Source organism: Papaver somniferum, chromosome 7, assembly GCF_003573695.1.
Source record: "Papaver somniferum cultivar HN1 chromosome 7, ASM357369v1, whole genome shotgun sequence".
Lineage (NCBI taxonomy): Eukaryota > Viridiplantae > Streptophyta > Magnoliopsida > Ranunculales > Papaveraceae > Papaver > Papaver somniferum.
This window is the reverse complement of record NC_039364.1, coordinates 13,544,099-13,561,575: the sequence shown is the minus strand read 5'-3', so window position 1 is coordinate 13,561,575 and position 17,477 is coordinate 13,544,099. Positions and strand designations below refer to the sequence as shown.

The window sequence follows — 17,477 nt, the reverse complement described above, 5'->3', positions numbered from 1 at the left end:
ACATTATCACCGCTTTTTGTTTATCTTCATCTTCGTTGTTTCTCTCGGTCAAAATAACCCGAATCGGGCAAAACATCACCATAATATTGACTTGTTTAGGCTTCGTCTTAGAGGGAGGATGGATTCATGAACACTCTTATCTGGATACTATTTTACATGGTATAAATTCTACGTTTCCAATAAAATAAGCACATCACGAGATGCCAAAACTGTCACCAAAGGCTACAAAAAGACCAACATGTCACCAATGAGTCCTGGGTAATGGGGATAGTATCACCAATTTTTGTTTATATTACTTATATCTCTGTTGTTTTTCTCAATTAAAATAAATTTACCATAATTCTTACATTTGTTGTCTTGTGCCGGCACCAAGAGGTCCGAGAATACACTTCTTTGGCCCTTACAAGTTGCCCCCTTTTGCACCATGCTCACACCCTTGGTCATACACCCACGTTGTCGCATCCACATGGAAGTTTCCTCGTATTTTTCCAAATTCGTTGATTCCAAACATCAACTCTGTCTCTCTTTTTAAAACTCACAACTCCAAGAATCTTAAAAGAAGCATTAATATTGGTAACTGTCCATGAATGTTGGAACAAGCAGGTAAAAATATTTCTTTCTTTTTTTACCAGTTTCTTTCCACATTCATTCTTCTTCCTCAGATCCATTTTTTACCAACATCATCCCCAAAATCCCAACACACACAGAACCCCACACTTCAATAGATCTCTCACTGTCTCATTGAGAATGAGGTTAGAGCTGATTCAGCTGATGCTACTTCAATTGGTTGCTTGCAATTGTCTCCTCTATACCTAAATTCCTAACTCCATCTGCTTTGTATCCAATTGTATGCCCCACATTCCATCATCTTTTCTACTGATAGAAAGCGACTTAACCCTTTCCTCTTTTAATTAGATCTTGGGTTTGATTCATAATCAATACCCATGTCATAAAAATCCAATCTTTATCACCAATTTTGCAATTTTTGGTGATTTCTGTGTCTTCTGTTCAAGAAATTGTGGTTGAAATGGGTTTAATTTCTGAATGGGGGTTGTCTAGGAGGTGAAATTTGATATCTTTTTGGAAATTTTGATCTGGGTATTCTTTATGATTTCGATCTACTCTTGAAATTGATATACCACATTTGATTGGAAATGGGGTTAGAAGAAGGTAAAGATTCATCTATTAAACTGACACAATCTAGGGTTTTGCCATTAAGATTACTGCAATTCTTTGTAGTTTTTATGATTTTAGGTGTTGGGTTTTCGATTTTAAGTATGAATATGTCAGGACAATTTGGAATTCAGAATGTAGTTTACAACAGTAGATTTCAGTGTGAGGAAGAATCACCGAATCTTGGCCGGTGGATTAAACCTCCGTCGAAGCTGATGCATAGAATGAGTGATGAACAGTTGTTCTGGAGGGCTTCATTTGTTCCTAGAGTGAAGGAATTTCCATTTAAGAGAGTTCCTAAGATTGCTTTTATGTTCTTGACAAGAGGTCCTTTGCCATTATCACCTCTGTGGGAGAAGTTTTTGAAAGGTCATGAAGGGCTTTATTCGATTTTCGTTCATTCGTTGCCGTCTTATCGGGATGATTTCAGGCTTGATTCACCATTTTATGGAAGGCAGATACCTAGCAAGGTATGCAATTTCAGTCTGTTTATTAGATCAATTTGTGTTCAATTTCATGTCCTGTTGGTTTGTTTTTGTATGTATCCATTTTAAGCATGCTTAGGCCGAAAGATTTCAATCTATTAGTATGTTGCTGGAATCACATTGTGATTAGACATGTATCTTCTCCTGTGTTGCTAAGTAGTTGTGACTTTCAATGAATGACGCGAGATTGTTATCAGTAATCAGGCGGTTAGAAGTTTGAGTTCTCGAAGAACGCCAGATTGTAGTTTAGTCCAATGCCCGAATTGAGTCCCCTATCGCAATGGTTATTATTGACTTTCATTATGCTGCCATTCATTAGCTTTTTAGTTTTACAGGTTCGTGGTTGCAGATATAGATACTTATTCAGTTATTCTTCACTCAAGTGTTCGACAATATTGTTTTACTTTGTCCTGTAACCAAAATCTGATTCTTAATCTAGTTTCAAATGTCAGTAAATAGTAATACAACTGAATTGAATCTCAAGACGTTCTCTAAGTGGTCATTTTTCTTTCATTTTTGTGCAGATTCTTCATTGTTGTTGTATCTCTAGTCGGATTCTTATATTGGCTTCTATGTACTGTTTATGTATTCCTTACCCTTTCTTTTTCCATTCAAAATTTTCTATTTGTGCCTCCCAAAATATCTTTCCTGGATAATAGGGTAATAGCAAAATGAGCTCAACTGTGTTGGCTCCTTAGGTAGAAACACAGACATTTGCAGATGTTGATATTTTTGACTTTTCTAGGTATATTAATTTGGTTTCTCAGTTGGGCTGCGTGGTATGTTTAATGACTTCTTGGTTAGGTGTCTGGGGTCGGTATTACCATATCCAAGAACTTGTGGTAACATGAATCTAACTTTTATCTTGGATCATGACATCAATGTTCTTCTAGGGATTTTTTTCTCCCCTGCAAAATTGCTCTGTTATGTTGCGAGACTCGCAACCCATGACTCGAGTTTTCATACCCGATACCTTTATGAATCACTCTCATAAATGCATAAAGAAGACTGCAAAATGTGGAGGTCGATAGCTCCCTGTTGATTTCGAGCATGAAATATGTTATGTTCCGTTGGTGTTTCACAATTTTGATGCTCTGAGGCGTTGTGTAGATTCACGCAGTTTTTCGTTGCGCTTGTGTTGTCCTCTTCTTCCAATGCTACGCTGTTTAGTCTTTCCTTATCATAGATAGTTTTAAAGTGATATTGAAACCACTTAAAAGTTTCAAGTTTAGCACATTGTTACTGCTCCATTGTCATGGTTTCTTCACTCTCTGCAGCTTACAGAATGGGGTACGATAAGCTTATGTGATGCTGAAAGACGTCTTCTCGCAAATGCATTACTTGACATGTACAACGAAAGATTTGTCCTTGTATCTGAATCGTGCATTCCTATCCACAACTTCACCGTTGTATACCAGTACTTGATGGAATCGAAATACAGCTTTATACAAATAGTTGACGATCCAGGTCAATACGGAAGAGGACGTTACAATGCGAGTATGGCACCTGATATTACTCTAGACCAGTGGCGTAAAGGATCTCAGTGGTTTGAAGTTAACCGTCAACTTGCAATCAACATAGTTGAAGACGTTACATTCTACCCTTTGTTCAATGAGTTCTGTAAACCAGACTGTTACGTGGATGAACACTATTTCCCAACTATGCTGCAAGTTCAAGTACCACATCTCCTGGCAAATAGGTCAGTTACTTGGGTTGACTGGTCTAGGGGCGGGGCTCATCCAGCTCGATTTGGACAATCTGACATTACAGAAGACTTCTTGAAGAGAATGCTAGACAGTAGCTGCTTTTACAATGACCAGCCATCAAATGTCTGTCAACTTTTTGCGAGGAAATTTGCGCCCAATGCTTTGGAACCTTTGTTAAAGCTAGCGCCGAAGATTCTTGGGTTTTGATCAAAACTATTGAACAGACAGACTACTTTTGAACTGCAGCAGTTCTCAAGACTAATACGCTGATTTACAACCGACTTTGACAGGTTTCGGATTCGACCCTTTTGATTCAAAGAACACTCTCATTTTTGATTGCCATTCTTCTTATACTTCATTGATTAGATTCATTAGTTTCTAGAATTACTGTATAAGCATTTTTGAGGGAATTATACAAAAGAACAAAGACTAGCACAGGAGCTGCTAGACCACCATTCTTGTATCAGAGTTTATGACTTCAATTACATCTGAGTTTATCAATAAATCTATACATATGTGCTTTCTGACTATCCTTGTTTATTCGGCTATTGCGTAAATCGTGGCGGCGATTAGAAGCGAATCTATGGAAATGAGGATTTAAAACTTGATTAATATGCAACAACAGACACTACTCATGGTGATACTCAATTAGTATTAAACAGTATAGTCTGTACAGAGTCTACAGACCATGATGATACAGTGAGATTTCAAGATGGATAGATGACAGAATGTAAAGTTTGCTTGTAATGAGTACCATGTGATGTTTGTTGGGTTAGGTCTAATCACTGAATAATCAAATCACATAAGGGTGCAAATTCATTAATCAATATACAACGACAAATAACCAAGAGATATATTTCAAGATTTTTGCAATTGGAAAAACTGGCCGTTAAGTGTAATTATTGGATCAACTAGAGCATAAATTTCACCGCCAATCAAAAACCACTTACGCAAAAACCTTGTAATTGTTAATATGCCAGAGCATAACTTTCACGACCAATTTAAAATCAGATATTCACAAATCTTCCAACTGTTGGATGTGCCATTTTAAAACCAATGACCCACAGACACCTAGTTGGCTGTGTTAATCTGTAAAGCTTCCATTATAGGCTGCCCAATTCGATAAACTATATTTTTGCTTGAACTTCGATTTCCTCTTTTTGTTCCAAAACAGTATAAATACTTCATATTCTCTAATTTCATTTCTCACACAAAATCAAGAATTCAGTTGAGCATAGGATTTTCTCTTCTTGTTATCTAGTAGTATCGCCTGCTTAATCAAGAAATGGAGGGTTTTAGTTACAAAGCTTCATTGGTTGTTGCAATGTCTATTCTGTTCACAATCATTGGTGAAGCTCATGCAGCTGAAGCTCCAGCTCCTGGACCTAGTTCGAATGCTGGTGCCATCTCTCCGTCGTTCTCTGCCGGTTCATTTGTTTCATTTTTCGTGTTTTGTTTTGGTCTTCTATTCGATTAATTTGTAACGCTTCACAGATGATTAACCACAGTTTGGAGACATATCCGTGGGTTATTATAATCATAAAATTGGTTAAAAAAGACCAAAATCAACAATTCCTGGGTGAAAAGGACATATAGATTTTAATACTGTTTAAATGGACAAAAATGTAAAAATAGCCGGGATGTAAACAGTATTATCCTACCCATTTTCAAATAATTTTTTCTATTTTTAATTTACATCAGGATGCATCCAGTTTCATCCTTACTATTGTTTAAGTTTAAGTCCGGATGAATCCAGTTTCATCCTTGCTATTTTTTTGGTGTCCATATCACCCATAGTAATTTTTACTCGTCCATTTGAACCATGTTTTAAAAATATTTGGACAAATAACCCATTTTCCGTATTATGATCATGGGTTCGTTGATTTTTTTCCTGTACGAATGAAGTTACGTATCTTAATTGAAGAGAAGTGATTTTAGTTTTGTTGGAGAAACAGATTGTTGGAGTTAATCAAGGATTTTTTTCGCTTTTTAGACAATTAATTTCACCCTTCTGAATAAGTTCGTGAGTACAAAGTAATGGCCCTTAAAAACATACGAATTAAACTAATTTAATCTCTTAATTCCACCAACATATACAATTGCTGATTTTTAAACTAATTTTGATGACGCCAAGGGAAAAAAATACATAAAACATTGTTATCCTATAGGAAATTAAAGCCCATTGGGAATGGCCATTGGTCTCCAATAAAAATCTTGGTTTTTATTGCGAAACAAATTTATGATCTAAGCCGCTGTAACACCATCTCCAACAGAGGGTGAAAGTTTTATTTTTTAATGACACATAGGATTTTAGATCCCTCGTTTATATTAAATTCATCTTTAACAGTGGATTAAGTAGGAAGGGTGTCAAAATAAATATGAAGGTCTTGGAGAAATTCTTATTTAGACCTTGGGAATGACCTTCAGTCCTCCACATCATCTTTTTAACCATATTTTAAATTTTTACTTTTAAATAATTTATTCTAACCAATAGGAAAAAAGGAATCAATTTTATCATTATCCAAAAAAACAAATCCTCGAAATAAGACCCACACTGTTGGAAATAGTTCATGAACAAACATTATTATTTTTACCACATACATATGACCCCATAAATAAGGATCTAAATAAAAAAAACTCCACGTAGGATTTTTAACACCCACTGTTAGAGATTTTTAACACCCACTCTAAGTATCTAATACCGATAATTAATAATCTGTTGTCCAAATAATATGATTGTAATACTGCTTCAATTTTTTTCACCAAGACTTAATAACCCAACATTACTATAATGATTGTTGAAACGTCCCTTGGTGATATTCTCACACCTACGTAACTGTCACACCTTCAAATGCTCCAAGAAATTTTTTGCCAAAGTATAACCCGGTAATATAGTGGTTCGGTGATCTTTTATCACCCACTCGTATTTCACCTTTACAAGTTTGCACCTATGCAAACAACCAACTCTATCTTAAGTATGCAACGGAAGCCAACAAACTCTCTTTTATTAGCTTAAGGGGAAGATCAAAACTTGTCCAACCAATGGACTTACAAGCTTATTCTCTAAGCATAACACAGAATTCACTCTCTACTACAATGTGGTTCCTCAACACGTGAACTCTTGAACAACTCTCATCTGCAAGAGTTCTCTGGCTATTTATAATGCCAAGAACCAGAACCAATCCGTATACAACTCTGTTGCACGCCCTATAAACAACCATTTGTCCATAGACAGTTCCCCTAACTGTTAGACTTAATTTTTATCTGCTAACCTAGTTATCTGATGCATTTTGTTTTTCAATTTCCTCGAACATCTTAATAACACATGTTTTCTTGATTGTTCCTTTTTTTTTCCTTCCAAAAACTTTATTCAAGATATTTTTACAAAGTTCCATATCTATGTATATACCGCTATCGAAGAAACAAAAAATGATACAAAATGAATCATTAGCGATTTCCTCTCATTTTTATTGTGAATGGGCAACATAATTGTTTACTTTTCGATTTTCTTTGTAAAAAATACACTCGAAAAAGAAAAACATGAGAAGTACATTTTCAATTCCTCAATCTTTAGTTCTTTGTTATAGATGTTGTTACATTTCCTTTGATGGATCACAAAAGGTGCACTTAAAGCAGGTTTCTAGTGACATTTTGCAGCTTAATGCCACAGCAGAAAGTCATGCAATTGATTTGCAATCCAATAGATACATATGACAATTTATCACATTTTTTTGTACCGTTTGTGATTAATTCTCTTTGGCGTTTTGCTAATTTCCCGGCACACCAAACCAGAACTAGAATATTTCACGCATTATGAACTCTTGCCAACAAGTTACATGAAATCTGTCTTCTTGACTTATTAACTATGGGTTTGTTTGCCAAATTTACCATTTCCAAAAATTTATAATTTCATAGGGTTATAAATTCTGGGATTCATATAAATCCCTTGTATGTTTGGTAACTCAGTTAAGATTTTTAGGATTCATAGAATTCTCTTATTTTAGAGACTATGTACTGTTTGGCATTATCCTCAGATCTTAAAATTGCATATATATGGGATTTAGAGTTAAAAGAAATGGATCTTTAAATCCCTTAATAAGTTTCCTAGCAAATCTTTGGGAGGAGGGGTCAGACTCTGTATAGAGGATTTGCTAGAAAAGTGATTCCCGAAACAAACGTGATTCTAGGAATTTTGGTAATCACGTGCCGAGAAAAACGTAATTCCACCAAATCCCCTAGACCATAAATCCCAAGATTAACAGCGTGTTCGTTTCGGGTTATCAGAATCCTGGGAATTGGATTACGAGGGAATAGGCTTAATTCCCCTAAACCGAACAGTCAAAATATTTAGAGAATCGGATTCCAAGGAAATCCATTTCCCTCCAAATCCTCTTTTTCCATTACATTGATACAGCGACGGAATAGAATCCAATTCCTGGGTAATGAAAACACAGAGTAATGGAAATGACTAATGTAGCCTCAAAACAAAATTAAATCTAGTTTCTTATATTTTCTTCGTTTTTGAGATCGGAGAAACAGAGAGAACGAGAGAAAAAAAAACTAGATTCATGGAGATCGACAAAAGTTAAGAAATGATTACGGTTAATCGATCATTCTTCTTCTACTTTAGCTTATTGTTCGACGGGAAATCATAACAGTGATTCGATAGATTTGGATATTTGAGTAATTTGATAAATTTGGATTACAATACAATCCAATTATTCCAACCAAACAGATTTTCTTTTACCAAAAAATCCATTTTTTGGAATCCAATTCTAGGAATTGGATTACCCTATAATCCAATTCATGAGGTTTCAGAATCTTGAAACGAACGGGCTGTAAGTTCATTAGCTTACGAAGCAATAACCCCTAATGAATGATGACCCACCCTGCTAGCCGGGGGTTGTTGAGATGCAAAACGTGGGTAAAGACTAAAAGACGAGAAAACATAATTCTCCGATTAGTTGACCAGACACTTGCCAAACTTAGGCCGCCGGCAGCTTAGGGCTCTTGAAAATATCCTTGAAAGGCTCCTCTATGATTACGCGTATGGATAGGGAATGTCAATGTCGCCCTTTCAATTAAAATTTAACCATAATACTTCGTTCTCTTAAAATTTATTCCTAGATAAAAAAAAACAACAAGAAAATTAGATTTATTTATTTTGATCGGTTAAGAATTTGATGCTGTCGAGTTTCGAACTTATTCCTAGATAAAAAAAAAAGACAAGAAAATTAAATTTAGATTTATTTATTTTGATCGGTAAAGAATTTGATGCTGGCGAGTTTCGAACTCAGGTTACTGATATCATCACCCAGCGGTTTTACCACTGTACCACGATGACTTTACCACTTCAAAATCTAAAATTATAACCCCAGTCGTGTCATGTTCTTCTTTCCCCGAGAACCACCTACACGTAGGTTGAAAAACATTTCCTAGCTATAAGTTTTACATTTCAGTACCTACAACCGTAACTTGGATGAAGAATTTATATGGCTAGGAATTTTCTTCACAAACATAACAGTAGCTAAGAATTTTGTTGGTTGAAAATTTAGCACAATCTTCTGGCCGTAAATATTGCTTCCCATCTATAGACCCGGCTAAATGTGATTTATCACAGAGGTCAACATCCACATTTAACCAGCGAACCTACTTAATTACTATATAAAAAAATATTTCTATTAACTAGAGCGACCCATTTTTATATATAAAAAAATTATTATAATATTAAGTGGGACCCGTTTACAATGCAGAAGTGATTTATGATACCCCTATATATTTCTTTTAACATCCCAATTAAAAACAAGTCACTGATAATTCATTTTTGTATCATCCTTCTTTACCCACTGTAGACTATTCACTATGGTGCTCCATAAATACATACACCATATATCTTTGGAAGATCAGCAAACGACAGTTATTTTGAAGAAGAAAAAATGCAAACGGGAAATTGCATATTGCACACTTTCGAATTAAATGTGTAATTAAGTGATTACGATGTTGGAGAAAACTGAAACCAGTTTATTTTATAAATCGTTGGAATGATAATGGTAGTTGATCATCGTCGCCACTTCCAAGTCGGTTTTTCATTCGTTACGATGTGATGCTTAGACGACTTAACAGGAGACTAATATCCATTCTTTCTTTTCTGCATGTGAGGAACCTTTAAATTACAATGTGAAGCTTACGGAAATGTCACAATAAAACATGCACAAACAATTATTTTTAAGAATTCCAAATTCTTATGCAGTAAGCTTCTAAATAGGACCCTAATACTTAACCCAAACAAAAATCAAGTATTTTTATTTTACAATATTTTCTTTTAAAAAATAAATAATAATAATTTTACAGATATTATAATTTGAATTTTCACAACAACTTCCTCTGTAAAAGCTATCTTCACTGTTGATGATTTTTTATTCCACATATGTACTCTAGCTAATAAGGTTATTCATCCGTTAACTTGGATAGGTGAATGATTAAAATTACAAAATGACGTTATGAGAACTATCAAGTGGCTTGATGGTTCTCAAGCTTCCTCTCATAGGGTAGGTTGGGGATCAAACCCTTGTATCGGCATAAATCCTAAGCTAACCTGCTTGGGTGTAGTTTTAGGGACAACTTTTCTAATCTATAAAAACCAAAAAAGAATCTATAAAAAGTAGAACGTAATAAAGAAAAAAAGAAAAACACGTTTATCGGTGAAGTTGTGACCCACCCCCTTCAGATGGGGTAAAAGATTGGTGATCACGGAGGATCACCCTATCACGACCATAATTCAAAGGAAAACATTTTACTTTTGAATAGCCTTTGAATACATTCATTCCTGTTTTCCAAATAAGAAACGGGCTGGGGTCTCCGACACCTAGTTGTTAACAATGACGTCTAATCTATAATGCCCCGTTATAGGCCTTTTTCGGATGATTAACTATAGTTAGCGTTGAATTTGTATGATCCCGTGTTCATTGATTTTCTCTTGTATGAGAAGAGATGTTCGTTTTGTAATAATAAGAACAGATTACTAATATTCTCTCCGTCCTTGGTTAGTCGTAGGCTTATGATTTATTTTTAGTATGGAAACAAATAATGGTTTCATAATTTTTTCCAAATGCTCCCTGATTCGTCCATACACTGAAACCAGATACTAAAAATAGTCTTTTTTGAATTTCAAATCATGTTGTATTATGAAATTTAAACTATTTTAAGAGTTAAGGTTGAAGATTAAATGTTGTTCGATTGTTGTCGATTGTAGGTGATGAGATGAAGCAGTTGTTGTTGTTATCGTAGGTGAAGAGAACTGAGGAACTAGGAACAAGAAGAACTGAGGAACTATGAAGAAGAAGAATTGAGGAGGCGCCGAACAGAGAGGAAGAGTCGAATAGACTAGTACCACTAGGGAAAGAGGGTTATCTATCTTATCTACTAGTACCACTAGGGTTTTGATAACAGACGACTAGGATTAGTTTTGTCGATGGTGTATATTTAGCGGGTTTTTTTCGGGTGGGTTTGGAAGGGTATTAGCTAAAATCAATCTCGCACCCACAAACAGTGGGTTTTTATTTTCATATCCAACTCCGCATCCATGTTGGGCGGGTTCGGAGGGTTCGGATAAGTTGGGCGGGTCTTGTGCAGTTCTAATTGTGGATTAACTTATGATGTTATATATTGTGGACTAGTTTATGATGTTTGGAAAAATACTGCATATAGTGTTTTTTTTATAAGAGAAAAAGGAAAGGAAAAGTGAGATATTGTAGAGTAGATGCGTTATTCAGATATTGGAGAAAACTAAGGCGGGATTGTTCGAAAGATCATCCAGATGTCCATAGAAGTTCAACATCATTCCCTGTTCCAAGTCATTTTCTGATAGACTATCATTACATACTCAGATGACTCGACTGCAAACCAATGGCCCTTGTCATGTTTTTCAGATATAAATTCATGTAAAAAATACCATATAATCATGGTTGATATAAACTAACTCTTTTTTTTTTATCAATAGGAAAGAAGATATATTATATCAATAATTTATAAACTAACTCTTACCACCGATTATTAAATTGCTTTTGAATAATTTGACCAACTCCATCGCTTTAGGCTGAGTGTAGTGGAGGAGGGAAGGCAGTACCGCCACGTCGTGGAGAGGTAAGGTCTTAGTGTAGTGGTGAGGGAGGTAATTAGGATATGGGCGAGAAAACAAATCTCTCCTAAAAGTGTTTTATTTATATGAGGTGGGTCCAAAATATGATATTAATATATTTTTATAGTATTTTTATTATAACAAAAGACTAAGCGAGGATTTGATCCTCGTTTTCTCCTTTTTCTGGCGAGGTTTTCATCCTCATTTATTTTGAAATCCCCTCCCACCTTACCTGCTTTCGAGCAGAGACAAAAGGGGATTAAAAAATTTTAAACTTTAGGTCACGGTTTCCCATCACTATCAACCCCATCTTTTAATCCACTACACTCAGCCTAACAAGGCAACTTGCTAAATTTTCCATTGAGTGACCCTTGACAACAAAATTTCCTTTTTTTTCTTTTGAGGTAAAAGGTTAGAGCTTAATTAAAATGAAAATGTGAATACAAGATTGACCAGCCCAATTACCATGTCCAACTAATTAGTTACACTCTAAATTGCATCCCAATTAAGTATACAATCTTCAAACAAGATATTATCAAACCATTTTGGGAGTTATCCCCATTTATTTTTTTTTATCTAAAAACTTAGGCCAAAAAGAGCCTAATACAGGTACATAAGGTTGGAAAGGATGCCGCTACTAGTCTCGCCAACATTGTTCTTACAAGAAAGTGCGATATTAAAATCATTTCACCGTAAATGATCTCTCTAGAATAGTTCTCTTCCTATATAAACTAACATTTTCACCATTTCAATTTAATTTTTTTGCTTCAGAAACACGGATAAATTTTTTGATTTCCCAGCAGATCAAGATTTCAAAGATCATAGACAGATTTATCAAGAGTTCAAATGACGATGGAGAAACCACTCTTATCAGTGACATAACCTTTTTCCATCCACCTGTTTTCAACCCGTTTCTCTTTCTCAAACTAAAATTCTCTCTATACCTCGGATCTCTTCGAATCCTAACAAGTATACTATGCATACGGTCATCAAAAATTATCCAGAATCGCCAAGCAAGAACATACTATGAGTTTTAATTTCTGAAAAGATGTTTATAAAACGATAAGAGAAAGGATTTTGTCTCTCTTAATTTATGAATTTGTTAATTTGGTGGAAGGAGGAATAAGAGTTGATAAGAGATTCAACTATTATTTTAAGAGAATAAAGATCAAGAGTTGGTATGAGTTTATAGTGACCCAAAAGGTTCAATCAGAATGGCGATGAAAGAATCGTTGATGGTGGTGCAGGCTGTAGTGTGAATTGTGAAGAAGAAGCTGTAAAGGGCTTAATCAAAATAACTTATGGTCAGTCAAAAATTAGGCTAAACATATTGGTTAAGGGCTTGGGATGAGTTTTTTCTTTCTTTCTTTTACACGAGGAAAATAATTAATGGGGTTTACATTTTTGTTTTCTTTGTGATAATCAAGCAAAATGCTTTCAGTATTACTCAAAATTGCATTATATCTGAAAATTAATGATTCTAGCACGCGCATTCTTGTTTTATTAGAAAAAGGGGATGCACAGAGGAACAAACTCTACCAGAGGTAGATAGAAAAGGAAAGAAAAAATTACATGAATAAAACATCCCAGTTGTTGAGAACTGAACTTGTAAAGTTCAGGTGTACTATCCTACCAGCAGCACTGGCCCATGTTAGAATTGCAGACTTTCACTTCAACACCTAAGTCCAGATCAGTTTTGAAGCTGTGATTTCTCTCAAAAATTCGATAGTTTCTTTTTTTTCCATAAAGTAGAAGCGCCAGCAGCCGGAATGAGACTCCAAAGGAAGTTTCCTGAATTTGAGAAAATGTTTATGATGCCAAATGTCAGGTAACATTTTCATAGTTCGCGGCACAACCCAGGACCAGTAAGTACTTGGTAAAACCATAGACCAAACCCCGTGAGCTACTTTGCAATGAAGGAATAAATGTTCCTGTGTTTCACTCCCATCATCACCACATAAGGCGCATGAATTGTAAATTGTGATACCCTTCCTATTCAAGTTATCAATGGTGTTAAGCTTATCATGTATTAAGCACCAGACTAAGAAGTTGATCTTAGGAGGGATAGCAGGTTTCCAAATGAATGTATGAGGAAAATCAGAAACACCAAAGTTTGACACCAATTTAGAGAATAAGGACTTGCCTGTAAAGGTACAAGAGTTGTGTAGAGACCATCTTCTTGTATCCGGTAAGTTATCAAGAGCTGGAGGAGTGTCACCAATGAGAAGTAATAATTCAGCAAACAAATTTGTCTCAATACCGGTAAGCGTTCTCTTGAAATTAAACTTCCAACTTCCATCTAGAGTGACCATATCTGAAAGCTTAGAATTTTTCTCTCTGGATAACTTATGAAGATCAGGAAAAGTGGAGGCGAGGGAGGCATTTCCGATCCAATTGTCATTCCAAAATGCAATTTTAGTACCAGAGTGAACAAACAGAGTCGAGTTGGTACTCACCAGATGAGCTGTATCTGAGATAGTCTTCCAACAAGACACACCATGAGAATATGTTGGCTTGCCTTGCCTGGAACCCAACAAGAAAAAGCATCAGCATGTTTATCAGTAATAATTTTGTACCATAACTAAAAAGCATCACCATCACCATGAGACCTAAAATAGCTTGAAAATGAAAAGAAACCTACTAAATTTCGAAAATGAGTAAACACTTCGTATTCTCAGTTTTATTTCTCAATTCTCACACAAAATCAAAAACTCAATCAAATTGTATAGTTTCAAACTTCTCTCCCCATAAATAGTTGAAGTTACCAAATTTATCCGCTCAACAGAACAGAAAATTATTGAAGGATTATAAGAGCTACCTAGAGGTGTAAATGGATTTACAGAAGAATACTGATAAAATATGAAGAGATATCCCGATCATAAGTACTTGAGAAACTCACATGAACTCTACTCAAGTTAGATCATAAGTGCTTAAGAAACTCATATAAACTTTACTCAAGTTAGAGTCATTGCTCATCTATCCTTCCACCATATCATACTAGAGGGTTTGGTGTTATTTGGTGCGTAGTGTACATAAATCAAAGTATGTAAGAATTTTATCATGAAAATGATTACACCGCGGCCTTGCATAATTATTTGCATAAATTCTAACACCAAACTGAAGCTTTATTCAACTACTTATCGATAAACATCATATATATATACTTTAAAATCCTCTTGCGTTTTCTTTTTGCTTAATTTTTTTTTTTTCGTAAACTAATTTCCTGAAAATTTTAGGAATATAAATCTACATCCATATAACGGTATATATATATAGACTATAGAGAGAGGAATCTAAAGATGTCATCCATGGTTTCTTATGATTTACTCCTTAATGCAGCAAGCCAGCACCACAAAGTCATGTAATATCTTTCTGCGATCTAAACTTTCCGAACACAACCCAAAACTAGGATAACTTTTGTCTATCCCGTTCTGTAAATGAACTGCTTTGAAAATGATCTTGGGCTTGGGCTTGAGGAAAAAGGTCTGGCATAAACTTCAAAGTGGTCTCCCGGCGATTGACCTTTGACAGAGGAATAGTCGGTCGCCTAAATGGGATCCTTGTTTAGTTCAGTGGAGTTGGGGGCGGGATATGTGCTTGATGTATGAGATGCTGAAGCTACAAGATACAAAACCATAGCGAAAGTATGTACTAAAAAAAATACAAAGGAGAACAGAATTTCTTTTGGATATGTTTATGAACGGGATTATCTGAGAAAAGAGGATTACAAACCAGAGATAAAAATTTGTGTATGTCATACATATAATCGAATGTGAAAAATATTAAAGTTTTAACTACACGTATTCAAGATAATTGATTGTTCAAATCAAATCAAAACTATCTTATAAATTATAAATGTTATCAGTTTGGCATTTGTTTGTTGCCCTTTAATGACTCCCACAAAGATTGATTAATTGGATTTCGTTGAAGTTAATGTTCTGATGTCTTCTGAAGTATTGTAAAACTTATACCATAAGAATACGATCTTGCAATGGCAACAATACCCGGGGTGGATAACAATTTTGCAATATTAACTTAGCCATTTCTTACTCAACTAATTATTTATCTAATGAACAATATCTTCTCAATTTCCTACAACATCTTACTTACACTAGTATTTTCTATTGTCTTTAACTCTTTCATTCATTTTCTCATCCAAAAATTCATTTGGCTAAATTTTTACAAAAATATATCTGAATTTCTTTAGTGATATCGAAGAAATAAAATAAAAATTGATACAAAATAGATAAATCATTTATGACTTGCTTTAAATAGTACCTTTTATTCATGCACTTGATATTGAAGTTAAACTTTTTACTTTAAGTAGTACTCCACCTTTTTACTTTTTACCTGCTTTAATGACTATCACTGACAATGAGTATGAGCAATTAAACAAATCAGTTCATTCATCTCATTCTCATTTGTAAGCAGAACTAGTCAAAGAAGAGTAGAATAATATAAAAATGAAATGACGGAGGAAACCCTTATGAGCAATTTTGAAACCTTAGGTTCTGGTCCATATAAACACAGTAGAAAAGATAAAGAAAATAAAATTACATGTTGTTGAAAAGGAAGATACGGCTAGGCCTGCACACGGTTCGGTTCGGTGCGGTTATAGCTAAAATCGTTCACCTAACTGTGTTCAGTGCGGTTATCAAAATTAAAACTGCAGCCGAACTGTTTAGTATTCGGTTCGGTTTTTAACCGCACCGATACTATTCGGTTACGGTTCGGTTCGGTTTTCACCTATACCCTGCACCTGTACATAAATACATTCTGAATTTCTGAATTTCTAATAAACTGATACTACATTCCATACTTAAGTCTTGACAAGATAACCATAGTCTACAGATTAAAAACAGAGTTGAAGTTCACAAACAAGTTGACCAAAGTCTCAAGTCTAAAGACCAGTAAAAGAAAAAGAGTCATCCATTTGATCTTCATTTCTCAAGTAGCAGACCAGTAAAAGATTGCAGTCCATCCATCTTTCAAGCCAATCATCCCCTTAATCTTCATCCTTTCCCAAAATGTCTGCAACAAGAATGCAAAGAAGAAATATTCAAATATATTCAATGAAGTCTAATGATAAAAGGTATAAAAACTAACAGATAAAAGAAGATAACATTCATTCAAATTTCAAGTCAAAAGAGAAGAGATTCTATTACCATCTTCAATGTTGGAATTGTCATCTGGTACATAGTCACACAGAAAATCAAGAGAGATAGGTTTCTGCAACCAGCTTTGCGTATAGAGAAGTGCTTCAACTGTCCTGGCAGATAGCGAGCTTCTCCATGGGGTAAGAATGCGCTTTCCGGTACTGAATGCAGATTCTGATGCAACAGAAGACACTGGTATTTCCAAAATATCCTTCGCCATAAGTGATAGAACCTTGTACTTGGTACTATTAGCCTGCCACCATGCCAGAATATCAAACTCCCTGGTAGACGCTTCACAGTCATCAAGCAAATACCTTTCAAGTTCTGACTTTGGATGAGTACTATGAACATTCATTCTTCGCCTTTTCTTCCTTGATTCAAGCATATCCTCAATGTTCTCTTCTTGCACAGAAACAACCATGTCATCAACACCAGCAGCAGCTGTTGACCCAGTACCTAAGACATCAAAACAATCAATAGTAAGTAATGATGATAACAATCTTTATGATAAAAAGCAGATAAGCAATATTAAGTAATGAACTAATGATGATCAATAGTAAGTAATGATTTCACCTTCCTCTGCATTGGCATTTGAATACATGCTGGTGTACTCATCATAAAGTCTTCCCATATCTTGTTTCACAGCCTTCACAACAGTTGTAACCCTGAAATCATCTTGCTCATACAAACATTCCAGATCAAATTTCAAACCAGATTCTTTCTCCCGAGGATCAAGCAACTTAGCAAAATACATAACAGAGTTCATATCTTCATAATCCCCCCAATATGCGTTATACTTACGAAACATTATTTCTGCCAT

At 35.0% G+C, this 17,477-nt stretch overlaps 2 protein-coding genes across 2 annotated transcripts; one reads left to right on the top strand and one right to left on the bottom strand.

Moving 5' to 3' along the window:
• The first annotated feature begins 631 nt into the window (after window positions 1-631).
• Window positions 632-3,871, top strand: LOC113295810. Its single transcript, XM_026544137.1, has 2 exons — window positions 632-1,643; window positions 2,936-3,871. The coding sequence occupies exons 1-2, from the start codon at window positions 1,155-1,157 to the stop codon at window positions 3,569-3,571; spliced, it is 1,125 nt and encodes a 374-aa protein (XP_026399922.1). The 5' UTR covers window positions 632-1,154; the 3' UTR covers window positions 3,572-3,871.
• Window positions 3,872-16,761: 12,890 nt separating this feature from the next.
• Window positions 16,762-17,477, bottom strand: LOC113294154 (zinc finger BED domain-containing protein RICESLEEPER 1-like). The gene is made up of 3 exons (XM_026542571.1): window positions 17,231-17,477; window positions 16,890-17,113; window positions 16,762-16,818 (listed from the first exon to the last, which is right to left on the bottom strand). Exons 1-3 carry the CDS (start codon window positions 17,475-17,477, stop codon window positions 16,762-16,764), a joined length of 528 nt encoding a protein of 175 aa, XP_026398356.1.

Coding starts and splice junctions, on each gene's coding strand:
- LOC113294154 (XM_026542571.1), bottom strand. CDS start 17,477: ATGGCAGAAATAATGTTTCGTAAGTATAACGCATATTGGGGGGATTAT. Junction 17,114..17,230: donor AAATGCCAATGCAGAGGAAG/GTGAAATCATTA, acceptor TTGATGTCTTAG/GTACTGGGTCAACAGCTGCT. Junction 16,819..16,889: donor CTAATAGTACCAAGTACAAG/GTTCTATCACTT, acceptor ATCTGCATTCAG/TACCGGAAAGCGCATTCTTA.
- LOC113295810 (XM_026544137.1), top strand. CDS start 1,155: ATGGGGTTAGAAGAAGGTAAAGATTCATCTATTAAACTGACACAATCT. Junction 1,644..2,935: donor GAAGGCAGATACCTAGCAAG/GTATGCAATTTC, acceptor CACTCTCTGCAG/CTTACAGAATGGGGTACGAT.